At 44.2% G+C, this 25,902-nt stretch overlaps 1 protein-coding gene across 3 annotated transcripts in view; it reads right to left on the bottom strand.

Moving 5' to 3' along the window:
- IL17RE (interleukin 17 receptor E) overlaps positions 1-25,902 on the bottom strand; it is a 102,764-nt gene that overhangs the window by 53,541 nt on the left and 23,321 nt on the right. For all 3 annotated transcript variants that reach the window (XM_029601176.1, XM_029601174.1, XM_029601175.1), the window contains exons 3-6: positions 19,946-20,092; positions 17,527-17,633; positions 15,164-15,287; positions 2,692-2,831 (exon numbers count right to left, since the gene is read on the bottom strand). In XM_029601176.1, the coding sequence (XP_029457036.1) occupies positions 2,692-2,831; positions 15,164-15,287; positions 17,527-17,633; positions 19,946-20,092 (518 nt within the window). The remainder of the gene's footprint in view (positions 1-2,691; positions 2,832-15,163; positions 15,288-17,526; positions 17,634-19,945; positions 20,093-25,902) is intronic.

Raw genomic sequence — 25,902 nt, 5'->3', positions numbered from 1 at the left:
GACACTTCAAAGTCAAAATCGGAAAGCATGAATCCAAACCCATCAATATCACGTGCGGAGTTCCCCAAGGCTCCTCCCTATCTTCAACCCTATTTAACATATACCTCCTACCCCTCTGCCACCTCCTTCTGAAACTTGGTCTCCCACATTTTGTTTACGCCGACGATGTACAAGTCCTCATTCCCATCACAGACTCTCTACCCAATGCCCTTCTAAAATGGGGAAGTGCCCTCTCCTCCATCAACAGCCTTCTCACTCAACTCAACCTAGCACTAAACACTAATAAAACTGAACTAATGATCATCGCCCCCCAACAACTCAATCCCTCTCCCACCAATATCAGATCTCTGCACCCCCTCCCAGACTTCGTTCAACACGTAAGAGACCTTGGTGTAATTCTTGACTCCCAATTCAACCTGCAAAAATTCATCAACACTACCCTTAAAGAATGCTACTTCAAACTACACACACTCAAAAAACTAAAACCACTCCTGCATCCTAGCGACTTCAGAACTGTGCTTCAGGCTCTCATCCTATCCAAAATAGATTACGCAAACGCCATACTACTAGGCCTTCCCAAAAATACCACAACCCCCTTACAACTTCTTCTAAACGCAGCCGCGCGCATACTAACAGGCACACGCAGAAACGATCACATCACGCCCATTCTGAAACAACTACATTGGCTCCCCATATCTTCAAGAATCATCTTCAAGACCCTAACTCTCATACACAAAGCCATCCACAACCCAAACATGCAATGGTTCTCTGACACCCTACACCTTCGTACGACATCAAGGCCAACCAGATCACCATACCTTGCAACAATACCTACTCCTACACCCAAACTATCCCACCTCGCTTCCACCAAACAACGCTCCATCTCCTTAGCTGGTCCCAAGCTATGGAACTCTATGCCCACCAGTCTACGCCTTGAAATCTGTCCAAAGAAATTTAGACAGAAACTTAAAACATGGCTTTTCACGCACGCCTACTCTTAATCTGCCATCCCAGTTCCTTTCCCCCCCCCCCCCACACCCCCCTCCTAATCCACTCTACCCTACACCCTGACTCCTTCCTCCCCCCCACCCCCATCCCTCCTCTTCCCTCCTTAACCTACCCTCCCCCCACTCCCTCGTCTTGTATATAGAACGTACATAATAGATTGTATATAGCATGTACATTACTCCTGCTTTTTGTAAATTAACCCTGTACTCCCCTCCCCTGTTCCCAGCATACTCATTAGCTCCAAGTTACTGCCCTGCCCCTTCCCCCTCCTCCCCCCCAGTTAAAATATCAGTTACAATGTAAAGCCCTGTTGGCTGATTTTGCTGTTGTCTGGAAACCGATGTGATGTCTCGTGCGAATGTCGGTATAGAAAAATGTTAAATAAATAAATAAATAAAATCCCTCGCCTTGGAGCTGGACCACAGGGATTTACTACTCAGCTCAGCAGACCCTATAGGCCGCCACATGCGGTTTTGGCGCCATTCCACAAAAGACGCGCTGCAGCACAGGTCCCCCACACGTGGCTCAACCACCGCGCTGAATGCACACACACGATGCGCACAAAAGACCTAACATCCGCACATGCGGCAGCATAAGCACACGTCTGCCGCTGACAAAAACCAGCCTGAGCGGCGCGCGGAAAACCCCAAAGTAAAGGCAGTCGGTCCCCCTGCAAAGTCGCGCAGCAGTGGACTGAGACCCCAACCAGCAAAGAATGGAAAATCAAAGTGCACCCGCGTTCCTTGATAGCTGAGCCACCACTTCCTCACCACCCCCGGGGCCCTGGAGCGAGGGAGAACCCCCCCCCCCTGAACTGCTGACAACTCCCGCTGTCCCCGAGGCCCTCACCACCCGACTGTTCCCTTAAACCGCTGAAAGGAAAGAGACTTTTTTTTTCAACAACAGCTTAACTGAAAGATAACAGGGCACTTCCCTGACAGGCTGGTGAAGACTCAGGAGGAGGCATCAGTGCCCCTGAGGGAGCCAGTCCCCTAGCTTTCAGGACCTCCGGCCGGCTGAGGACGAACACCAGCCAGGGGTTTCCAACCCCCCGGTCACCCTGCTCCACATGAGGGATGGTCCACAAAGGAGCCTAATACCTCAGGAGCCTTCGAAAACTTTGGAAACCACTTCTCTCTCTCAATTTAAATCTGGTCAGACTGCAGGTTTGCACCTCTACCATCTGCTGGAGACAGAGAAATACTGGGGACTGCAGGTGGCACTCTCGGTTATGTAGCAGTGCCTCAAGGTTTTGTTCTCTGCCTCCATCTGCTGGTAGGAATGCACAACTCACTCGTCTGGCCTGATCTGGGTATGTACAGGAAGTTGCTATTTTGGAACATTAATTTGAATTTTCCATTCAGATAAAGTTGATCAATATTGCAGGTCAGGTCTCCCATACTCCTACTGTCCACCCCCCCACCCCCCCATTATATCCTATAGCATCTATAATTTAAGAGCGAGCCATTAATTCAATGGTGGACGTCTCTTCTGCTAATGATGTATTTTACCTCCTCCTATATCATTTCCTCTCTCTCCAAACCTTTTTTTTTCATAACTGGGCTTGTTTTTCCAAGAACAGTGGAAAAACAAATCCCTAAGGCAGATTTCAAGCATGGCAAAGCCCTACTAAAACTTGTAAACACAGGTTGGCAAAGAAGGCTCCAGGGGTTTGTGCCTTACCAGCTGGTAGGTGTGGTCCCTTAGCTCTTCACACACCAAGGCCTGCTGATAACAGAGTCTTGCTTTCACATCAGGACCCACAGGGACAGAAACCTGGATTGTCCGCTCTTCTGGGAATAGGAGATAAGTAAATTCAGGACCTGGAAAGGAGAAATAAAAACATTACCCCTGCCACATCAAATAATACACCTTACCTCTATCTTCAGTTACATATCTGTGCCCGTACTATGGCACGTGTGTTGCAGATTATGTACAAATACAGAAAACATATATCTGTGCAAATAAACGCCTACCTGCAGTGTATAAGCACAATCCAGCAAAGCACTACATTGTTCCTGGTACCGGGAGAATTTCCCAAAATGGATCCTATGGAAAATCTTACAGGGGTCTGTATGCATCAAAAAATACTTTAATGGCAGAACGAAACATCTGTACCTCATTGGCAAGCTCACAACATGTAGGCCATTTCTGCGGGTAAAAACCTACGGAAGTGATTTTTGTTTTTAATTGATCTCCCTGTGTGCAGGTAGACTCGAGTGTGTAGGGCCGCAGTGACAAGAGGTGCTCCCAGCGGCAGGATTTGGAACCACACAATATATTTTTTCCCGAAGTATGCACGTTATCTTTCCTGTGGAAAGCTGCTCGAGCAAATTAGCAAGCGTAAACATGTGCAGGTAGTTTTTCCAGCACCCTTTTTAAAATGCATGGGTGCTTTCACTTTAAAATCTGATGCAAAGTCTATGGGTGTACTTTGACCTGCAGCAGAGGAAGGCGTTCCCGGGGCCAGGGATTTAGAACTACGTGCGTTCTTTTGAATTTTCCAAAGTTCGTGCATGGCATTTTGCTGTTAAAACTACCTGCACAAATTAGCAGGTACAAATGTGCACAGGTATATTTTCTGGGATCATTTCCAAATTGAAAACATGTGCACACATTCAGTTTGAAAATAAGTGCAAAGTCCACAGATAAAAATGTTCTCATAGACTTTGCCTTAAAATTATTCCTCCCCCTGCCCCGCCCCCCCCAACAGGTAATATTAATGCCAAATTTGACAGTGGTGGCTGCTCAGAGCAGGCTTTTTAATTCACTACTCAATTCCCAGCTCCCTTTAACTGGAATTCATTTCTGCAACCAGTGAACTAAATCATGGGCTTCTAGTGGAATAGTTACCTTTAATTTTTAACCAATTTTCATTTCCCAGATCCTTGTTTCCTAGTCACAGAGTTATATTGCTGCAAATCAGCTATTTAAACAATCCAGGGTAGGCTAGAGCCTGCCTCAAAGCTACACAAGACCTCAAGCATCCTGTTCTTCTACTGCATGTCCACTAGGAGGCAGACTACTGCCGTGACTGCCTGCATAGAAAGAGTGCGATGCAGGATCACTGGTCCTGCATCGCAGCTTCCTCTCTACAGGCTGGGTCAGCCATGAGCGAAGGTCAGGCCTGCCTGTCAGAATCCACCTAAGATTAGGGGGCTGTTGTAATAAGGTGTGCTAACGTTAGCGCAGGTTTTCATTTCTGTTTAAGCATGCATTTTTCTGCAGTATGTTAAAACCCCTGTTAAATACCAGAGTTAACTCCTAAAAAATGCGTGTTAAACCAGGCATAAAAACCAGCCTAAAATTGGCACGGGTTCATGCCAATCCCAAGTAAAAGAAGGCGTTAGCTATTCCCCAGCAATGCAGGGAGCTGCCTTAAAAGGCAGATAGCTTAAATGGAGAAATCACTTACTTGATTTTGTTTTACATAGTGCAGGCAGATGGACTCAGGACCAGTGGGTTTATGCTCCCCTGCCAGCAGATGGAGATGGAGCAAGCTGATGTCACAGTATATAGAACTTTGCAGTGAAACCAGCCTGTCAGTATTCTCTTCAACAGCAACTGTGTGTGAACAGACTAGCAAAAACTTGATTAAAAACAGATAACCAGAACTGTACTCAACCAACCATAAACACTGACCTCACATAAGATTCTAGGTACCCCAAGCTAGGGACTGGATGAACACTTACCAGTAATCACTTGGGACCCAGAGCCCTACAGGAGGACTACTGACACACTCATGCTGCAGCCGAAAGTGGGAAGCTGAGTCCATCTGTCCACACTAAGGAAAACAAAATTATCAGGTAAGTAATTTCTCCATTTCCTAGAGTGTAGACAGATGGACTCAGGACCAGTGGGATGTACCAAAGCTACTCACCAACAGGGTGGGAGGCTGCCTGCGGTCAAGTCAACCCCACATGTGCAAAGGCAGCATCCTCCCAGACCTGCACATCCAGACGATAAAACCTGGAAAAAGTATATAAGGAGGACCACACATTGCAGCTCGGCAGATATCGACAGGAGACAACAGACTGATCTCCGCCCATAACACTGCCTGAGCCCTAGTGAAATGAGTCCTAACCTAATTAGGCAACGACTTTCCAGTATCCACATCCATTTGCATTGGCATGTGGAGCTGAACTGCATAATCTTGAGATTGCAGGTTCCAACAAGATAGCAGAGAGCACCGAAGAGGACACATATGCGCCCTTGCCCATGGCACCACATCCAAAGTAGCTGCCATCAAGCAGAGAACCTGTTGTTAGGACCACACCGTTGGGCATATGGTGTTCAACAACTGATGCACTTGAGACATCAATCTCTGAATCCGAACTTCCAGTAGGAAAACTCTGTCCTGTCCCATGTCAAACCAGACCCCAGATACTCCCAAAGACTGGGATGGTTGAAGATTCTTTGACATAGTTTATTTTGAAGCTGTCTCTGGGAAATTTAGAGAAATGATTAAGAATGGGTTCTTTGTTAAAGTTTTTCTTGTTGCTTCTTTGGCTAGCAGTAGTTAAATATGCAGAGCTACTCCCTGTTTTAAGGAACTGGCAAGATAAGACAGCCAAGCATGTGCAGCGCTGACTGTGAGAATTACAGGATGCCGTTTGTAAAAAAAAAAAAAAAAAAAAAACGGAGAAAACAAAGACTTAATATTAAAAATTTTGATTCAGTGGCAGGCGCAAGATAAGGATTATTGGAAGTTGTGGGCAAGAGAAGGGGCCACTATGCAAGATTAGGAACAAGAGCAAATATGAGTCGGCCCAAATGATAAAGTAGTGGCCCACACACACACACACACATATATATATATATATATATATATATATATATATATATATATATATATATATATATATATATATTGCAATTATGTTCTTTTACCACTGGTGGGGGCTGGGCTCTGGCTATTACCATATGTTCTTAGTGTTTGCAATGTAATTGATACAAGGCTTCCAAGGGTTTGATCATCACTCCTGCACACCTAAAGCGCCCCCCCTGGATCCTTGCCTGCAGATCCAGGTTGACTTTATTGAATTAACCCAATGCCAAACTTACAAGTATGAAGGAAGCAATGTTTTGCAGCTTCTCAGCCTCGTCAGAACTGATTTGCCTCCAGGCGCAGGTCACCTATTCAATTTCCAGATGGACTGTGATCTTTTCATCGTATTTTGAGATGTATGGGAACAGGGATCAGGAAGAGAAGAAAAGGGCCCGTCCCTGCAACCAGGAACTTAATAAAAAGAGACGGGCCTTAGGATTGCCAGATGTGATGAAATCACCTTGTGTGTCACCAGGCGGCTCTCTTCCTGAGACTTGGCTTGAATCAGCCAGTCAAAATACGGGTGTTCCAGGATTCCTTCTTTTCGCAAGGCTTCCGCTACTACCACCATCATCTTGGAAAATGTTATGGGAGCAGTGGCTAGACCAAAAGGCAGTCCCCCAACATCGCAAAGCATAGAAAGCATTGGTGTTCCAATAGGATGGGAATATGAAGGTAAGCCTCTAATATATCCAAGGAGGGCAAAAATTCCCCTGACTACATCGCCATTATCACAGAGCATAAGGTTTCCCATTCAAAAATGAGTCACCTTCAAGTGACGGTTGACCCTCTTGAAATCCAAGATGGTGCGAAAGGAGCCCTCCTTCTTGGGCACAACAAATAAATGGAATATCGCTCCATACTTTCTTGAGATGTGGGCACCGGAACCACAGCCCTCAGTCTGAGGAGACTTTGAAGCGTTAACTCCACCGCCTGCTTCTTCTACAGGGAGTGGCAAAGGGACACCATGAACACATCCTGAGGAATACTGTGAAATTCCAGTGCATACCCTTCATGTAGCACCTCTAGAACCCACTGGTCCGACGTGATCTCGATCCACCTCCGATAAGAGAGAGAGATGTCCCTCTATTTCCTGTTCCAGAAAGTGGATCGTCAAACCTTCATTGGGAAGCTCGGGAAGGTCCACCACCTGAGCCCACTCCTCTCTTGGACAGCAGGGGATGAAAGGACTGAGACCTACTGAAAGGCCGAATTTACTGAAAGGCTGTCCCTCTGTAGAGACGAAAACACCTGGAACCCCGGAAACGACCCCTCATACGAAAGGGGCACTGTAACTGTTTCTTATCCTCAAACAACCAAGGCACCGGAGACTCACCCCACTTATTGGCCAGTTTCTCCAACTCATTCCCAAAATAAGAGTGAGCCTTTAAAGGGCATCTTGGTAAGATTGGCTTTAGAAGCTGTGTCAGCTGACCAATTTTGCAACCAGAGTTCATGCCTGGCCGCTATCCCTGAAGCCACTCCTCTGGCCGAGGTCCGGACCAAATCACAGCTGCATCTGCTATAAAGGCGGCAGCACGCTCCATAGTCACTCTGGAATTCCCTCCAGACTCATCAACCTCCTGAGAGAGAAGCAGACAAGAAATCGCCACTAGGGTGCAACAGGAGGCAATCTGTAAATTCATGTACATCCTTTAAGGCCACTCTTCCCTCTATGGGGATAGTCATCCACTTAGTCACGGCACATGCCAGAGCATCCACTTTGGGAAAATGCAAACGCTCTCTCTCAGCCGGATCCAAGGGGTGCAGGCCTTCCAATGTGCGACCCCCTTTAAATTTTGCCTCGGGGGCATCTCATTCCAGATCAATCAATTCCTGGATGCCATCCATCATCGGGAAAAAACAAGAGGTTTTATGTAAGGAAACCAAAATGGGATTCTTCCTCAGCTCTGACACAGCATCTGAACCAGGAACACCCAGCTGTTTCAAGGTCAGGAAAATCAGAACCGGCAGTCATCTCTATGAAAGAACTGCAACATGGTTCAATACGTTTCCAGCCCTGCAGGAATTTCCCCATCTTCCAGGGAATCAGGATCAACCTCATTATCAGTGCCATCTGGATTCCTGTCAGGAACACCTGCAGGGAGCAAAGGCGAGCCCCGACGCTTAAGCACAAGAAGGAGGAGCCACCGGCTGAAACAGAAATGGGGGAAGCAGAGGACTGCGCCTGAAGAAAGGCTTGTAAGCTTTGAAAAAATTCCACCCAAGAAAAAGCAGCCGGGTCCAGATAAAAAACCCAGAAGGAACTGGAGCTGAAACCACAGAACTGCCCTCGCCAGCGGAGGAGCCAGTCAAGGGAGAGCCAAGATCTGGCATCCCCCCAGTCAAGGCCATGACCAACCCATCATCAGAATGGGAAGAGCCAGGCTTAGCAAAAACCAAGGAAGACAACTCTCCCTGAGCATCTCAGCAGCTCTGACACAGGTCAGAAGCCAGGTCAGGCTGAGAAGCCCTAATATGACAGGCAACACAAATAGGAAGACGCTTAAGCTTGTTACTTACCGGTGCTATCGCTGGGGTAAATGTGCGTCGGAACAGCTCGCGCTCAAAAATGAAATGTATTTATAATTTATTTATTTATAAACTTTTTTATACCGTCATTTGGAACGAGCCATCACAACGGTTTACAAACAGACACAATAAAATAAAGCTATAAGAACAATTAATACTAGCTTAACAACGGTATAGAAAAGATTTTAAATAAATAAAAAATAAATAAATAATACTTAAACAAACAATAAAATCCATAAAAATAAATGAAGCAAATACATCATAAATTAGAAAAAAAAAAAACCCTAAATACCAGCCTTTAAATTCCTAGGGATAGAATAAGATAGTAGGTAAAATATAATACAAAAGTGAATATTTAATAACATTAATAAATAAATCATTAAATACAAAAAAATTAAGATGGTCTAAAAATAATACCCTTTACAACGTTAAAAACGGTGTAATGTAAGTGGAATGACTTTCAATTTAGCAATTGCCATCCTTATAAGCTTGCTCAAAGAGCCAGGTTTTCAACTGTTTTCTAAACAGTTTTAAATCACTCTGCGCCCAAAAAATCAGCGCCTAGAAGAAAGCGCAACAAGGCGCACGCACAACCTGTGTGCCAAATTAAGCACATAAAAAAGTTCATGCGTGTAAAAAGTGTGCCCAAAAACCAAGCGCACAACGCGTGCGCAGAGCTAACACACTGCAGACACCGACATCCTATAGAGGGCAGCAGAACACGCACAAAAGCGCGCGAAAACAGCCACCGTGGTCTACCACGTGGCATACAAGAAAAAAGCCTAAGTGTGGTGCCTAGCCCACCGGGGGCCACTCAACCCACCAGGCTGCCCAGTTCCCCAACCTCAATGGGAGCAGGGACGAACATCAGCACGAAGCACTGAGAACGGAGACCGGAGGAAGTCTAACTGTCTCTGATTCCAAGTAAAACTCTTTGTTTTTTGTTTGTTTTTTTTAAACCTTACCTGAGCTCAATGCTTACCAGCTGAGTACCAAGACGGTCTCCGGCTGCGGGGGGAGAGGGCATCTGCCATCACCACCATGCTCGGCCTCCTGCACCTGGGCCTTTCATCTGAAGTAGCAGCTAAGTCCATGCCGGAAAACCCATTTAACGGACCAAGGCACACCTCTGAGGGACCACAGAAATCGCCTCAGGAATTCTAAACTAAGGGAGGGATCTTCAGCTATCACCGTAGGAGAGCGGGGCTTTCTTTTCCTGAATTTAGAATTTCAAATTTCTCTTTTCAAAAAGCTCAAAGCAATCCCCATATGGAGATGCACGTCCACCAACTGCTGGAGACAGAGAATACTGTCAGGCTGGGGTCACTACAGGGTTATATATATACTGTGACATCAGCTTGCTCTATCTCCATCTGGTGGCAGGGGAGCATAAACCACTAGGAAGGCACATTTTATTAACGCTGGATATTTAACTGCTGGGTCAGAGCAGGAGTAAAACTTAACTCACATCTTGTGGCCATGTTATATTATTTATGTGCTTCATCACTTAAATAACCAATACTAGTTAACCATACCCAATATTGTAGACGCTTCAGCTTGTAAATTACTTTTGACACATGAGAATTTTGACCTTCATAATAGGCATCATCGTTATTGCTTTCGCGTATTTAAACTCTGCCTTATATTCCTGAGGTTAAAAAGGATATGTAGTGATAAGCACCGTTTTCAAGTACAAGCAGAAATTTTAGCAAAACGACTATTGCAAAGAGGATATCCTAGTCACTACATTAAAAAAGCTTGGAAGAGAGCCACAAATGTGGCACGATGCTGGCTATTGTTGGATAAACCATCGGACAACAAGCCCCCATTAGTATGTTCAATCCCTTTTTCTGATAAAGCTGCAGCAATTGCAGCATCTATCCATCAGCATTGGACAGTGTTAAGACCCCATGCAGAAGTATTTGCAGATCGGCCGATTGTAGCGTACAGTCGAGGACGCAATATAGGAGACAATATTGTACATTCCTTTTTACAAGAACCACAGTTCGATAATCCTACCACAGTGTATGGATGTTGGCCATGTAATGGATGTGCTATGTGCCAGCAAGTGATGGAGGGAGAAACTTGGACGGATGTGAGTGGGCAAACACATCGGTTACAGGTGCACACCGACTGTAAATCCACACATGTAATCTATCTGATAGAATGTCCATGCAAGTTATACTATGTGGGAAGAACGAAAAGAATGATTCGAACACGATTAACTGAGCACAAAAGCTGCATAACCACGGAAAAAATCACGGCTCCCCTAGTGGTGCATTGCAAGCAACATAATCATGGATTTGGAGATCTACGTTGGAGGATTTTGGAGAAAGTATTGATGCACCCGCGAGGAGGAGATATTAATAAAATTTTGAATCTTAAAGAGCAACAGTGGATATTTAGGCTCCATACTGTTAATCCTCATGGACTAAACGCGTGTATTGAGTGGTATTCCTTGGTATAACCAACGTAACGCCAGCATAACGTCATTTCTATATGGGGCGGAACTTGGGTTGTGGAAGTATTTAGGACGGTTCCGGTTTGGTGCCGGATGTCAAAAGCCAAATAAACGCCGAGTCGCCATTGTGAGACCATAGCAATATGGATCAAGATTTAAAAGTGGGTGCACATCAATATCGTCCATAGCAATGGAATAACTGTAAGTCTTACGAATGAACATATTACTTGAAAGTTAACAGTTGATTTATGAGATTTAATTTTTTGACGCAGAAATTTCAACCCTTGAGAAAGGACTGAGAAATTTTGCCAGCAGTCCGAAACACGGTCCAGTGTTGGGTCATCGGTTTCTTGCCTATCACAGCAAGATAGCAAAGGATGTGGATCGAGTAAAATCAAGATAAGTGCTTATTCTCGCACAAGAATTTTTATGAACATAACTTTTAAATGCATAAAAAAATGTCTTGAAAAATACGGTTAAAAATTCTCAAAATGAATTGAATTGACCACATGATTAAATATAAGGCAGAGTTTAAATACGCGAAAGCAATAACGATGATGCCTATTATGAAGGTCAAAATTCTCATGTGTCAAAAGTAATTTACAAGCTGAAGCGTCTACAATATTGGGTATGGTTAACTAGTATTGGTTATTTAAGTGAAGTTGCTATTTTCCGATACAGTTGAAACTAAAAATATCTAGTTCTCACTCTGCAATTTGTTGATATTATTTATGTGACCAGTCTGGTAGTATCTAGCTGCTTCTACCAGACTGGTCACAGCAATAGAATAACTTTAGCCACCGAAATGTGAGTTTACTCCATCTCAGACCCAGGAGTTTAATTTCCAGTGTAAGCTCTCGAGGCAGGTACCTACAGCTGAACAGTATATCAGTACTATGCATCCCAACTTTGGCATACTGGCTACCCCAGGGAGCTTATGATTTGTTCAGCTAGCTGTACGTGCCCATTCCAGAGAGCAAATCCTTGCATCCAAGGCCATTTTGGCAAGGAATGGCAGGTAAAAATCAAAAGTATAAACTTTCCAGTGGGGACACATACAGCGGAACAGGACATCAAAGTCAGATACACAGCGACAAAGTGCATACTGTTCAGCAGAAAGTGCCTTCCCCAGCTGAATAATGCATAATCTCTCTGTGAACAGTGCACCAAATTTGGGATGCACAACATCAAAGTACTAGTCCAGTATCAGGCAAAATATAAAAAGTTTAAATAAATACTCTTCAGTTGAAGGTTCCTGCCCAGAGTTGCAAGCCCCAGAGAGCTTATGCTGGAAATGTTAACTTTCTTTGGTTTGAGGTGGCGTATACTCACATTTATAGTGGCCAGAGTTATTCTATTGCTGTGTAGACACTATCACATGGGCATAGCAATAGAATATCATGGCCATCAGAAATGTGAGTTAACTTGCACTCTGCCTCAGGTCAAGGAGTTAAATACAGCCATTCGGAATGCACAGCACCAGAATGCAAATTGTTCAGCTATAGGGGACTTCCCTAGAGAGCTTATCCTTTGATTTCACTCGAACATGTTTTGCCCAAATGGCCTTGCATGTGAGACTGTGCCCAAGGCAGGATGCCCAGTGCCGATCTTGCATGCAAAGTCATTTTGGTCACACTCCTTCCAACTTCAAACGCCTACCTCCTTACTCCTATTTTAAAGCACTTTTCTGCATTAGTGCTGATTTTTGTGGTTAGCTCACATTTTAGTGCATTTTTCCTTTTAGCGTGCTTTTTTTTTTTTTTACACTCCTGCTTGATTTGCATCCCATTAGCTTACTGCATCTCACGAGGATCCGTTTTTAATGTACGTTAAGCAAAAATCCGGGCTAGAATTTAACTCCTGTGAGGAGTGAGCAAGAATAAAGAATCCCTGCTGGGGAAGAGGATGAAGAGAGAGCATATCGTACTCCTCCACCCTGCGAAAATGTACTTTGCCTATCCAGTTTAGTAAGTCACTAACTGCCCCTGAAATTCTATGAAGCTGTTTTAGTTTTATAAGCAAATACAGAAGTATAACAAACAGAATACAGATGTCTGCATGATTAATTTCCTGTGTGATTTTGTTAAATAGATATGGTATTATGTCTGTACCTATGCACCTGATTCTCTGTTTATTTGCCTGGCAATTTCCTCCTACTCCTTTGGGCTTTCAGCTCAGTCAGAACCAGGGCTGGGGTCTGGCACCAGGAGCCTTCATTTGCAGCCACCCAGGGATTCCCCCCCCCCTCCATTTTACAGCCCCCCGCCCCACCCCCCAACCTACTTAGTCTAGTCATCATAGCAACCAGGGCTTAATTTGTGGGGGAAGGGGGTGGAAGGCAGTTCTGGCTCTTCTTTTCCGGCTTAAGAGGCAGAGCAGCAGAGGTTTTCTGCTCCAGCCCCTCCCTTCCAGGCAGCCTGCAGGGAAGAGAAGAGGAGGAGGAGGAGCTGAGCCTGAAGCACAGAGAGAAGAGAACAGCTACTCTGCTGTCTAAGGGGCCGATGCAATAATGTTCGCAGAAAGCGGACACTGACTTTTCAGCGCCCGCTTTCTTAACGCACGCATGGCGCCCGCAAGGGGGGGGCGCCATGCAATATTTAAATTAGGAGGCTGCGCTAGGAAGGAGGCGCTAGGGTTGCTTGCGCTACCTTGGCGCCTCCTTGCTAACGCGACCCACCGCAGCTGCTGGTTATGAAGCCCGAGGCTGGTAAACTCGGCCTCGGTTTTCATAACCGGCCTGCCTGCTAGTAATGAAAACGGCCGCCGAGTTTTCATTACTAGCAGGCAGCGTTGGTCTTCATAACTCGGCGGTCTGCCGAGTTTTTATTTTATTTTTATTACTTTAAAAAAGAAGTACAGAAAAGCAGTTTTTTCTGCTTTTCTGTACTTCTTTTACCTGTGCTCAGCTATTAACACCTGCTCCAGGCAGGCGTTAATAGCTGAGCGATAAATGTGCGTCTGAGACGCACATTTATCTTTTTGCATGCGGAATGAATGAGTAATAGCTTCATTCACATGTATTTGCATGTGATGAGCACTCTCTCATTCATTCCGCGTCGGACGCGTGTTAAACAGGCGCTAATCCCGCTATTGCATTAGGGGATGGATTAGCGCCTATTTATCCCATGTCCAACTGCAGGTTATACAGTGCGATTGGCTGACCGCACTTTATTGCATCAGCCCCTAACCCAGCGCCTCCTCCCCACTATTCCTCCTGTATTGAAGGGAAGGGGTGATATTGAAGCAGATACTGCAAAGCAAAGGACAGGCACTAAAAGGGATTAAATTAGCACAAGTGTCAATTGTCAGGTCTTTAACCCTGGCCTTGATGACTGGCACTACTGCTCACAGCTTTCAAACTTATGCTAATTCAACCCCTTTTTTGTGTCCATTACCAAGGGTTTAATTTCTGGCAGAACAACCTTGAACGGCATTCTGCTTCCTTTTTCCTGGGACCCGAGCAAGTAGAGCAGAGCCCAGCGTTGCATATCAATTCTGGCTCACCCGAGGAAACCGAGCAGACTCAGTAGTTGCATGGATCACTTACGGCGCTCGCGCCCTCCCGCCCTTGGAGGAAGCAGAGCTGCTCACCCTGAGACAAGGGCCGCCACGTGGCATGTGTAAGAAAGAGAGAGTTAACGCCTGCCCCCGGTCCTGCCCTTTTCCACAGGTCAAACCTAGCTCTAGTCCTGCCCATTTCACCCCTGCACAGTTCCACTTCCCTTCTGTCTGCAAATTAAGCCCTGGCAGCAACAGTCCTCAAATGGGTACTGCATCTTATTATTAGAAGGGTAACCGGACACTAAAGCCTGGTCAGGCAAGGCCAGGGGCCAATCAGTGGTGGCAGCCTGGCAGCGCTCCAGTCGCCCGCCTGTTTTTGGGGCTCGGTTTGACTCGCCTCCTCCTCTGACACTCCCACAGCTGTGCCGCACTTGTTGCTAATTCGCGCTGTCCTTCCTGGGAGTCGCAGAGGAAGAGGAGAGTCGAACTGAGCCACAAAGGCAGACAGGCAGGAACCACGCTAGATTTGAAAGGGGAGAAAGGGGAGAAAGGGGAGAAAGGGACCACCCCCCCCCCCCCGGCCTCCAAGTGTCCAGTCCTGCTCCATGGAAAGGTTGGCAATCCTAGATCCTCATGAGGCTGTGAACATGACCTCTGTGGTATCCCGAACCATGGACTGCCAGGGAAGCAGAAGACCCAAGCTAGGAAAGGAAACCATTCCAGAATGTGGCACTGCCATGCTGCCAACCCCATGTAGATATATGCTAATACCAAGATTTGGTAGAAGGTCCCCAGTTTTAGCCCACTTCCCCTCTAGCCAGTGGGCCTCTTACCAGCATCTTCCTCTTCAATGTAGTAGGTTTGGGTCACATTAAAGCCATAGTCCGGAATGGTAGAGAGAGAGACAGACACACTGTGCCCAGTCTCTGTCCTGAAGCAATCGTACTGCACCTCCCACTGCAAAAAAGGCAGAGAACGGGTGGTGAGAGGAACATAGTCCCAGGCAGCTGTCTTACATTACAGTAAAAAACTCATTTTGTCAGAGTGTTGGTAATATACACAGCAGTCTACACAGTTACAAAGTTCTTTTCCACAACAGATTGGAGTCGACTGTGCACCATGAAAAATAGTAGAGAGAGAGGTCTGACCCTTATATGATATGTCTCAGGTTTCTCAGATCTGTGCTCTGGCAAGGCCCTACAATACATTGCAAACTGTCCAAACTAACTTCCAGGGCTGGTGCAAAGGTATTAGGAGCCCTAGGTGAAACTTATTGCCCCGCCCCATCACTGCTCCCTGAACTTCCCACACACAATTAAAAATTATGCATTTATAATAAAAGATTTTACATGGAAAAGGGCATTGAGATAAAAATATCACTTACAACATGCATTACTATGGTGCCAAGAAGAAATCCCTGCCAAAACAAGGCACTTGGAACCCATATGGACTTACGTCTATTGTAACACATATTGGGTGTGGTCTTGACCCTCAGAAAGCCATGAGCAAACTGAATTACAATATAATAAACTCCCAAAACAGCACTAACTGCCAGCAATCAAACAGTACCAACCCTACCTATAAAAAGAAAACACTGCAAATATTACACCAGGCCCTAAAACCCCAATACACCTGATATTAGGAAAACAGAACAAGTGAGACTGCAATAGATCCTTACACAGAAATTGCATGCTAGCAGAATACTTCACCTTGGTCACACATGCGGAACACAGACAAGAGCCTCACCCAATACAGAATAAAGAGACTGTAATAAAGTATGACTAGAAACTTGTAGACAAAAACTCATCTCAGAACAACAAGCCATCCTCATAAAACCTCAATCATAATAGTAACACCATACAAATAAAAAATAAAAATTTCAAAAACAGCTGACAAAAAGAATAAAATCCAATAATTAAACTCATATACAAAAACTGTAAAATATTTCAAAACAGCAGACATCAAATAACACTCAATAATTTAAACTAATAAGGATTTAAAGAACCCTTTCTCCATATCTGGGAGCTTTGATTTCCAGTCATGCTGAGATTGTCATGGATTAGTTAGCAGAGGCAGGATGGGGGCACACATTCTTTTTCTTCTCTTTCCCTCCCCACACACATATACACGTTCTCACACAGACACATGCTGTCTGTCCCCATGTCCCCCCAACATATGTGTTGCCTGTCCCGCAAGCCATTCCTCCCCCAACACACACACACACTCTCTGTCCCCTGGCCCCCACAACACACCTGCTCTCTCACACACACACACATAGAGTTAGTCTTTCCCCCTGACACATACATATATGCTCTCACATCCATGTTCTCTGTCCTCCCCCCCACCCCACACACAGACATACGCAATCTGAAGCAACAGATATGTGCTATTTCTTCAGATAGCGCAAGCAGCAGCCTCCTCTCTCCATTGTTTGTGGGATAGGCACTTTTTTCAGCCATGCGGGCTGGCTGCAGCCGCTCCTGATCCTCTCCTCCGATGCTGGTACTTTCTTCTAGCCCCGCAGAGCCCCTGCTTCCAGTCTCAGATTGGGCCTCCTTCTTCCCGGCTGCATTGGCCCACTTCCTCTTCCAGCCCACATGCGGAAAGGAGGCCCAATCCCACAATCCTGCTCTAAAGTCCAGGCTGAAGAGAGTCGGTGGAAGCACTATGCTGTCGCCCCCAAACCTGTGGCGCTCTAGGTGGCTGCTTAGTTCGCCTAGTGCTTCCACTGGCCTTGCTAACGTCACTATCAGGCCTGGCCCAGAAAATCAGAGTCCATTTCAAGAAGCACAACAATAGGTTCCAGTCCTTTTCTTCTTGACCTGCATCAAGCACGTTAAGTACACAAAATATGATTTAAGAAAATCACAGCCCCATCGCTGGCTGCACTCGGGCACTGAGAGCACTAGGCCAGGCTGCAGGCATAACAGATTTGCTTTTTACTTGCACAACCTGCTTGTGACCAGACCTTGCTTACATTTAGTTGTTTACAAGCCACGAATTCACTGTCACCCCCCACCCCCCCATTTCTTTGTGGTAATTTGTGACTGCTAGTAAGGATGCAGACATGGTCCTGTACACAGCCAGTGGTGAGTATAATCCTGAATGTGATCAGCAGCAGAACACGTGTGTGATTACCGTTACATGGTCCAGTGTCATTAAAGGTAACCTCAAACAGTTCCTCACTTGCACTTACCAGCTTTTGTATCGTGGTCTTTCTTCGTTTTCTAATTTGAAACGCGTAGTACCGGTTAGAGTTCATGTCCAGAAAGCGAATTCCAAAACCGCGCATCTTTACATTTTCTAAAAAGAATAAAACAGGAATGAGAAGGAAGGGCACATAAAAGAGAGAAGAAATCCAAGCAAGGACCTCTTCCTCTTATTGGTGCTATGCATGAATCTTCTTTACAAGAAAGAGCAGGGATTCAGGTCAGCTTCTTATCCCACTGTTCCCAGAGACCATTTTATAGAGCAGCAGAACTTCAGGGGCTTTCAGTAGCTACAGCTGCCCCTTACCCCCCATATTCACCTCTGTTTTCCCTTCAATCAGATGCATCATGCTTAACAAATACATCCTATGTCAGTTCTGGTTTTATCACATGGCAGCTATTATAGGTTTAGTTTGCAGTTACGTGAAGCCTTTTTCTATTGCTAGGACCTGCCTCTCCTTAAAGATGGCAAACATGGCATACAAATATTGCAGAATGTTAAATTCAAGGCTAAGCTCCAGGGCCAGCTTTTGAGTAGGACAAGCTGGATAGTCTCCTAGGGTGCTATAAGATAAGGGGCACCTTGGGTGCTGCAGGCATCACCTACTGGGCTGGTCACAGCAACAGTCATCATAGGTGCTCAGTAATGTTTCCTCTAATTTTTGAAAGGCTAGGTGTGCAAAAACTCTCTTTTGTGCAACTTTTATGGACTACGAGCCAATATAATGAAAATGTCAGGATTTCTTGTGTGCATTATATTTTGCTGTGTGCGTGGGGTTCATAAACTGTGTGCACATGCACACAGTTTAGAAGGAACGGTGTTCTCAGTATGAGGCTCAGCTTCCCCAAAGCCCGGTAGGACAGGTTTGCCCCCACATACGTTCCCCCACCATGAGTGCAGCTGACAGGAGGAGCGATGCTTAATAGTCAATCAGCTTCCTGTCTGCCCTGGGCCAGCCTCCCAGTATGAGCCACAAGATTATATAGGCTTTCGTGACTCAAATTTCAAGACTGGCCCCATGCAGCAGAGGAAGCTGATACACTGTTAAGTGCTGATCCTGCCAGATGCCGAGGGCCAAAAGAATTGCTAGGGATACAGCTATGAGGAGGAGATAGAAAGTACCACGATTGTGGGCACACGTGGGAGACTCTAAATGGGGTGGTGGGGATGACAGTTGGGGGGATAAGGACAACAGTACCAGATATCTGGAAACTGGCCCAAAGGGGATGGGAGGATGAAAGGAAGTAATGGAAGGGTTAGGGAGTGAAGTGAAAAGAGGGAGAGAAGGTATGGAGGAGGGGAGGTACCATTGACAATATTCACCCAGGGTGCCATTTGCCCTGGAGCTGGCCCTGCAAAGATCCTTTGTATAAAGGAAAATATCTAATATCAGATTCAAAGTATTCACGTTACTTAAAAAAATCTGGAGTGAATTTTGTGCTTGTGAAAGACTCCAGTCCAACAACACTGGAAATGGAGGTCCTTCTGTTTTGTCTGGCAGTGGCAGTGCAAGTTTCCCCATTCCATGCTGCTTTGGAGTGAGGTCCCCTCTAGTTGTAAAAAAAAAGCATTTTAGTATCCCTGCATGCAGGGGCAGACTGGCAGTGATCTGGGGCCCCGGGCAAGAAGGGTCATTGACCCCTAACCACCCATCTGAGGCTAGGGGAGAATGCTGTAGGCTCTTGGGCGCTGCCCTATTGCACGAATGGTTGGTCCGCAAGTGCAAACTTGTGTGCTGAGGCTGCCAACAAGGATACAATTAAATTAGTGTCAACAACTATGATGGTGGTTTGTGTGAGAGGGACACCTATTTACTGAGAACTGGACTGAGACCACCAAATAGTAGATGTTCAGGTGGATTGGGGTGGACTGAAACCAGTGACCTAAAGCTGAACGACTCTCTAGCCTTACGCCAATCCCTTCTGCCATCCAGCCCTCTAAAACTATGATCACAAGGTGTATTTTTAACTGGCTTATTTTCCCAGAAAACTCCAAACCATACAAACATTTCTCAGTGGGAGTTTCTTCCTGTAAATAAAGCCCATCATGCTGCTGCACAACAGTACCTTAATTAGTTTGAAACTCACAGTGGCACCATATAAAAACTTTTAATTCCTTTTAGCACTTGAAGTAATCCCCGTTGCCGCCAGGTGTTATTCAACAACTTCCAGTGAATTACAGCAACATTGTACATTTTCTCAGACCAACCTAAAAGTAAAACCAGATCCTCAGCTAAAAAAAAAAACTAATTAGAAACTGCAACAAGTAGTTTTTCTGGTCTACCAGTAGTAATTTTCTAGGAAAAAAAAAAAAAGGAAGGTTCCAGGTCAGTGACCTGCAGTGAGTGACTGGAAAACAACGCTGTGATCTTACCCCACCGAAGCTGACATGATGAGAAAACCTACCTACAGGTTCCCAGGTGATGTGGGCTCGGATGCATGGCAGGCACTCCTCTGAGGGTGGGCAGAGCTGCACGGTGGACAGGGAGAGGGTGGGAGGGTTAAGCCCTGGCTGTAGCTTTCCATGATGTTTCCGTTCAAAGAGAATATTCCCTATATGACAAAGAAAAGGGGGAACTGTAAGTAAACGCTAGACAGGGCATGATGCTGTCACCCGATTGATCACGAACATATTTGCCACCCCAAAAAACTTTCTTGCACCCAGTCCTGGTTCAAATCCTTTTCCCTTCTAACCACATTCTGCTGGAACAAACTCCCTCCTGGTGTGCAATCTTCTGCCCAATTTAAAAAGGCATCTTGGTTCTTTAAAGTTAATCCTCCTGTTTGACTGCATATCAGTTTTCATTGACTATGAGCCAATAAGTTAAGTAAACAGTAGTGATGTTGATAGACACTGAATTTTGTGCAGAGTATTATCTGCCTAAGCTTTAAAAAATTAAGGCACTTGGGATAAAACAGAGTCCTCTATAGTGTGCCTAAAGAGAGCCATATGGCATGGGCTGTTATTGAAATATGTATGTTACAGGGTATAGTAATAGATTGTGGTGAAAACTGTAACCAACTAGGGAAATAACCAACCATGAGCAAATTCCCCGGTGTGACAGCTTTGGCCTCACCCACCTCCATCAACAGGGAGGCAAGTCAGACCAGAACAGGAAATAGGAGAGGTTAGTCAGACAAATATTATATGTGCCAGATGAGTTATTCGTTTATAAGGCTGTAGAACCCTATATGGAACACCCTGCGTAGATTCCAGAACATACATTCACATAGCCCTGCACTGCTCACCTGATTAAGGACATCTAGCTTATACCTAAAGTATTGTCAGTGTGACTGAGCAGTAAAACAGGACCTAAGGAGGATGTATGCAAGTTTCTGTATGTGACCAGTGAAAAGCATGCAGCTATAATCCTGTATATGACCAGTAGTAGGAACATATATTATAACAAAAAATAGAAGGGAGGAATTAAATTTCACACTTATTACAATAATTTTAGCAACAGTAAAAATGTACAATAATGTTACAATGCTATAGGGAACATAGTAAACGTATAAAAACTTGCAAACACAATCATTCACATAATCTCAAATAAAACCCAACACATTCTCACATTAGGAAGTCACATTCATAGCCAAAAGAATACATACAAAACCAAACTTCAAATAGATAAACCCCGACAGAGGCCCCCCCGTTTTGCTAGTACAAGTAGCTTCTTCAGGGGGAATTTACTTGATAACGATGTTGTTCCACAAAATATTTTTTTTTATAATAGATGGTTCAAGATGAAACATAAGTATTTACAAATGTTCCATGGCACGACCAAACATAGGTGTCATATTCTCAAACAGCTTGTTGGTGTCCCTCTCATTTCTTCCAATATAATGTAAAGAGGAGTTCAAACAAACCACATCAATTTTAAATTCTATAAGGAAAAGATTAAAGAGGATTAAAAAATATTCAAATTGTATATAACTGAACCCCTGCTATCAGGAAGGGTACAAAAAGGAACTTCACTGTTGTCAGTAAACTGCTCTCAAAGTGCGAACAAATTGAAAACTAAAGTCAGACCCGTCTTGTAAAAGGCTTTCTTTAGATCTGAAAAAACGGGGATACCCCCAAAACACCAGAAATTACTCATTAAAATTGAGAAAACTAGCATTGCCAAGCTTTTGCACCCTCACAAAATAAAAACGTATTTACAATTCACACTTACTTCAAATAGAAATCAACAAAATACTTCCGACTGTGAAAAGTGCTGGAAGCAACGCTGGCTTAAGGAACCCGGAACACCTCCGAAAAGCCACCTCAACACAAATGTAATAATCCTGGTGTTTTCCTGCACGGCTCGCTCTGTGCAGCTAGTTCTAAAATGATTTCAGGTAAGTTAGTTAAATTTTTTCCTTTAAAATAGCTTATCTAATTCTTTGGTTATTGAGGTTTTTTGATGTATTGATATAGTACTGTGACTAAAGCTCCTGAAAGCCTTGTTAGTGTCGATTATTACATTTGTGTTGAGGTGGTTTTTCGGAGGTGTTCCTTAAGCTAGCGTTGCTTCCAGCACTTTTCACAGTTGGAAGTGTTTTATTGATTTCTATTTGAAGTATTTATTTATTTCTTTATTTATTTAAAAGTATTTATATACCGTTTTTCAAAACAAGGTTTTTTTGTCAAAACGGTTTACATAATAAAATAAAATAGAATTAAAAATTAAAGATAAAAAATAAAATTAAAATACAGAAACTGGTGAATCGTAAATAAGTTTTTATTTTGTGAGGGTGCAAAAGCTCAAGTCCCGCTGATGCATAGCAGTGCTGAATGCATTCAGCTATCCAATAGGACAAGGTATATTTTAACATCGGTATGCCTAGCTGATTACGAACAAACATGACAATAGCTGTGAAGCGGGTTGATGTGATCAAGTTCTTCTCTTATAATAGGCCAGAGCTCATTTGAAATCCAAGGTATGGAGGTGCTTCTCACTCTCAAAAGCATGTAGCCTTGGGAAAAACGTTGACAGTACTATGGACTGATTGATGTGGAAAGCAGAGACTACTTTCAGCAGAAATTTTGGATGTATATGAAGAACCACTTTATTTTGGAAGAACTGCATGTATGGAGGATAGTGGATGAGAGCTTGTAACCCACTTACTCTGTGTGTGGAGTACAGCGACTAGGAAGACTATCTTCCATTAAAGGTACTTCAGTGATGCTGTGTGTATTGTAATGATTCAAAGGATGGTTTCATCATCTGGGCAAGGACAAAGTTAAGATCTCATGGTATTGGCAGTTTATTAATTGGATGTTTTAAATGCCATAAATTTCGCCATCAGTCTTATCATTCACTGATGTATATGGCTTTAAGATGTACTCTTACCAAAGACATAGTTAGGCTGGAATCCAATAAGAGGTACAAGTATAACAAGAAGTGCCTAAGCTTACAGTAGACTGGGTTGAGGCCATTCTGGATGCACCAAGCTGAATACATATTCCACTTAAAAGAATAGTTGTACCTGGTTAAAGGATTGCAGGCTAAGATAATGATATCCTTGATCAATTTGGGCAATAACAATTATCGTGTGCTCAAAATCCATGCTGTGAGGTTGGGGGCCACCAGATTTGGATGAAGCAATTTGCTACCTTCCTGAGAAAGCAGATGAGGATCTGATCCAAGGTGGACTGGAGAGTATAATAAAAGTTGAATGAGATATGCATACCAGACTTGTCTGAGCCATCTGGAGCAATGAGAGACTCATGCAGGCCCGTCCTTTAAATAGTTTCTGAATCATTCTCACTATGAGAGGCAGGGGATGAAAAGTGTACAGGAGGTTTTGTCTCCAGTCTATTAGGAATGCATCCTGACATTGCTGGGAAAAATGGAGCAAAATTGATCACGATTTCGATTTGTGCTCCAATGTACACAAATCTATCAATGGACAATCCCTCAACTTGAAGAATTTGTTGACACTGGATTGCCTGAGTGACCATTCATAAGGTTGGAGCACCCTGCCAAGGCGGTTTGTTAAGGTATTGGAAATCCTGGGAAGGTAATGGCTTTAAAGGGTTGCTTGATGATCTATTGACCACTGCTAGATATCCTGAGTCTCTTGACAAAGTTGCCGGGAGCCAGTTCTTCACTGTTTGTTGACATAATACATGGCAACCTGGTTGTCATTTTGAAGTAAGATACTTTTTCCCTGCGTGTGAAGTGCATTCTTGATCACTCTGAATTCGAGAAGGTTGATTTGAAGATGACGCTCTTCAAGAGACCAGGTGCATGAGTATGACACAACAGGATATGTGCTCTCCAGCCTGTTTCATTTGTCAAGAGTTTCAAATTACTGTTCAAGGGCTGAGTGAGCCGATCCCATTGACTGTGCAAGCCCCATTGGAAACAGTGAATGTGAAATGGGGTTGATGGAACTACATGAATTGCCGCTGCCATGTGGCAGAGAATGAACAAGATCTGGTGGGCTGTGGAGCATTGAAGGGACTGGAGATGCCGAACTAGGCAGCAAAAACATTTATGCTCTGTCAGAGGACAGGAACGCCTTCTCTCACAAGGAGTATATCCATGCTCCGATGAACTAGATTTGTTGGGTCAGAATCATGGTAGACTTTACAAAGCTGATTAAAAATCCAAGAGTCGGATCAAGAGTAGCGGGTGGTTTGCAAAGTGTCGGGAGATTTTCCATCTAAGCAAGTACAACTGTGTCTGTATGGGCTACTACCTGATACTTTATCTGTGGCGGACAACAATGTTTGCTTCCCCTATAAAACATTAGCGAATGCCAAAAAATGTATTCTGACTCACTGGCTGCAGCCGTCAGCTCCAACATTGGGGCAATGGTCAACATCAATGCTCGAGATAATGATGATGGATTATAAAACCTGGGTTAGGGAACAGAACTGAACTGAACTAAGAAGTTCCTTGCTATTTGGGGCTCGTATATTAAGAGCTTGTCTAAAGATACTCGACATACTCTTAAACTGGAAATAGAAGTGTAACTATTTGTATGTATTACACAGTAGCACTGTGTTTCATCTGTATCATTCTAATCTCTCTGGAATTATTGGGGATGCTGTCTTTGAGTGATCACAGTCTGTTACAAGAAGGGGACGATGGGGGGGAAAGAAAGGAACCCTAATCAGAATTGTTATGTCTTGTAGAGTTGATTAGGTATTGTGCAATCAAGGTCTGCTCTGATTATGATCATAAATAATAAACATATTTACACAAAAATCCAAGAGTCTGTAGCAACTGTACCATTGTATGAAGGGCTTGTAACCCTTTTGAGAGGATGCCATTATTAGCCAGTCACCCATATCAAAATATGGGAACACCTGGATTCCTCGACATCTCAGGTCAACTGTCACCACTGCAAGGCACTTGGTTAAGATTCTGGGAGCAGCTGACAAGCCAAATAAGAGTACCCTATATTAGTAGTGAGTAGAATTCATCTGGAAACAAAGGTAGTGCCAAACTGAAGAGTGCGTAGGAATATGCAAGTATGCATTCTTGAGATCCAGTGAGCACATCCAGTCCTTTGCCTGAACAAAAGGAATACAATGCTGAAGAAATTAATCTTGAACTTTTCTCTGTGTAGTTAGATGTTCAGGTATCTCGAGTCCAGAATGGACCGTAATCCTCCTGAGATCTTGGAATGAGGAAATATTGGGAGTAAAATCCCTGGTCCCCTTGCTAGGTCAGGATTTACTCTATGGCATTTAGTTTGAGATGAACTTGAATCTCCATGCAAAGTCAAGGAAGCCACAACTGATCTGAAAGTGAAGTTCTGAGGCACAGAAGGGTAGGGTGCTGGAAAAAAGGAAACTATAACTGTACTGTACAATTTTGAGGACCCACTTGTTCATCATGAATTGGCACCATGTTTCCAGAAAGGACTGGATTGACAATATCTAGGAGAACTGGGATAAAAAACTCGGCTCAGATTTTGATTGGGCCTGTTGGGATAATTTTGGCTGCAAGCATTCCCTGTGGTTGATCAGGCTGCTGCTGATGCTGTTGTCTTTGAAGCTGTAAGGGAGGTAGACAATACTAATGGAAAGAGTGATAAGGACGTCTTTGGTAGTAAGGGCCTCCTTTGGAAGATGAGCTGTCTTAATGTAATCAGATGGTTTAACGGTGTAGATAAGGACTGGACTGCTACATTTTTCTCTTTTATTTATTTATTTAACAGTTTTTTATACCGACCTTCATAGTAAATAACCATATCGGATCGGTTTACATTTAACAAGGGTATAACTGGAGTAACAATTCAAGTAGACGAAAGATAACAATAGGTAGGAATAAGTCAAAAAGTTACAATCAACAGGGAAGGAGAACTTGGAAGCTTGCAACAAGCTGGAAGGAAGATAAGGCAGGAAATAAAATATAAAGTGT

The sequence above is a fragment of the Rhinatrema bivittatum genome, chromosome 4 (assembly GCF_901001135.1).
Source record: "Rhinatrema bivittatum chromosome 4, aRhiBiv1.1, whole genome shotgun sequence".
Taxonomy (NCBI): Eukaryota; Metazoa; Chordata; class Amphibia; order Gymnophiona; family Rhinatrematidae; genus Rhinatrema; species Rhinatrema bivittatum.
This window is presented reverse-complemented; position numbering and strand designations above follow the sequence as displayed.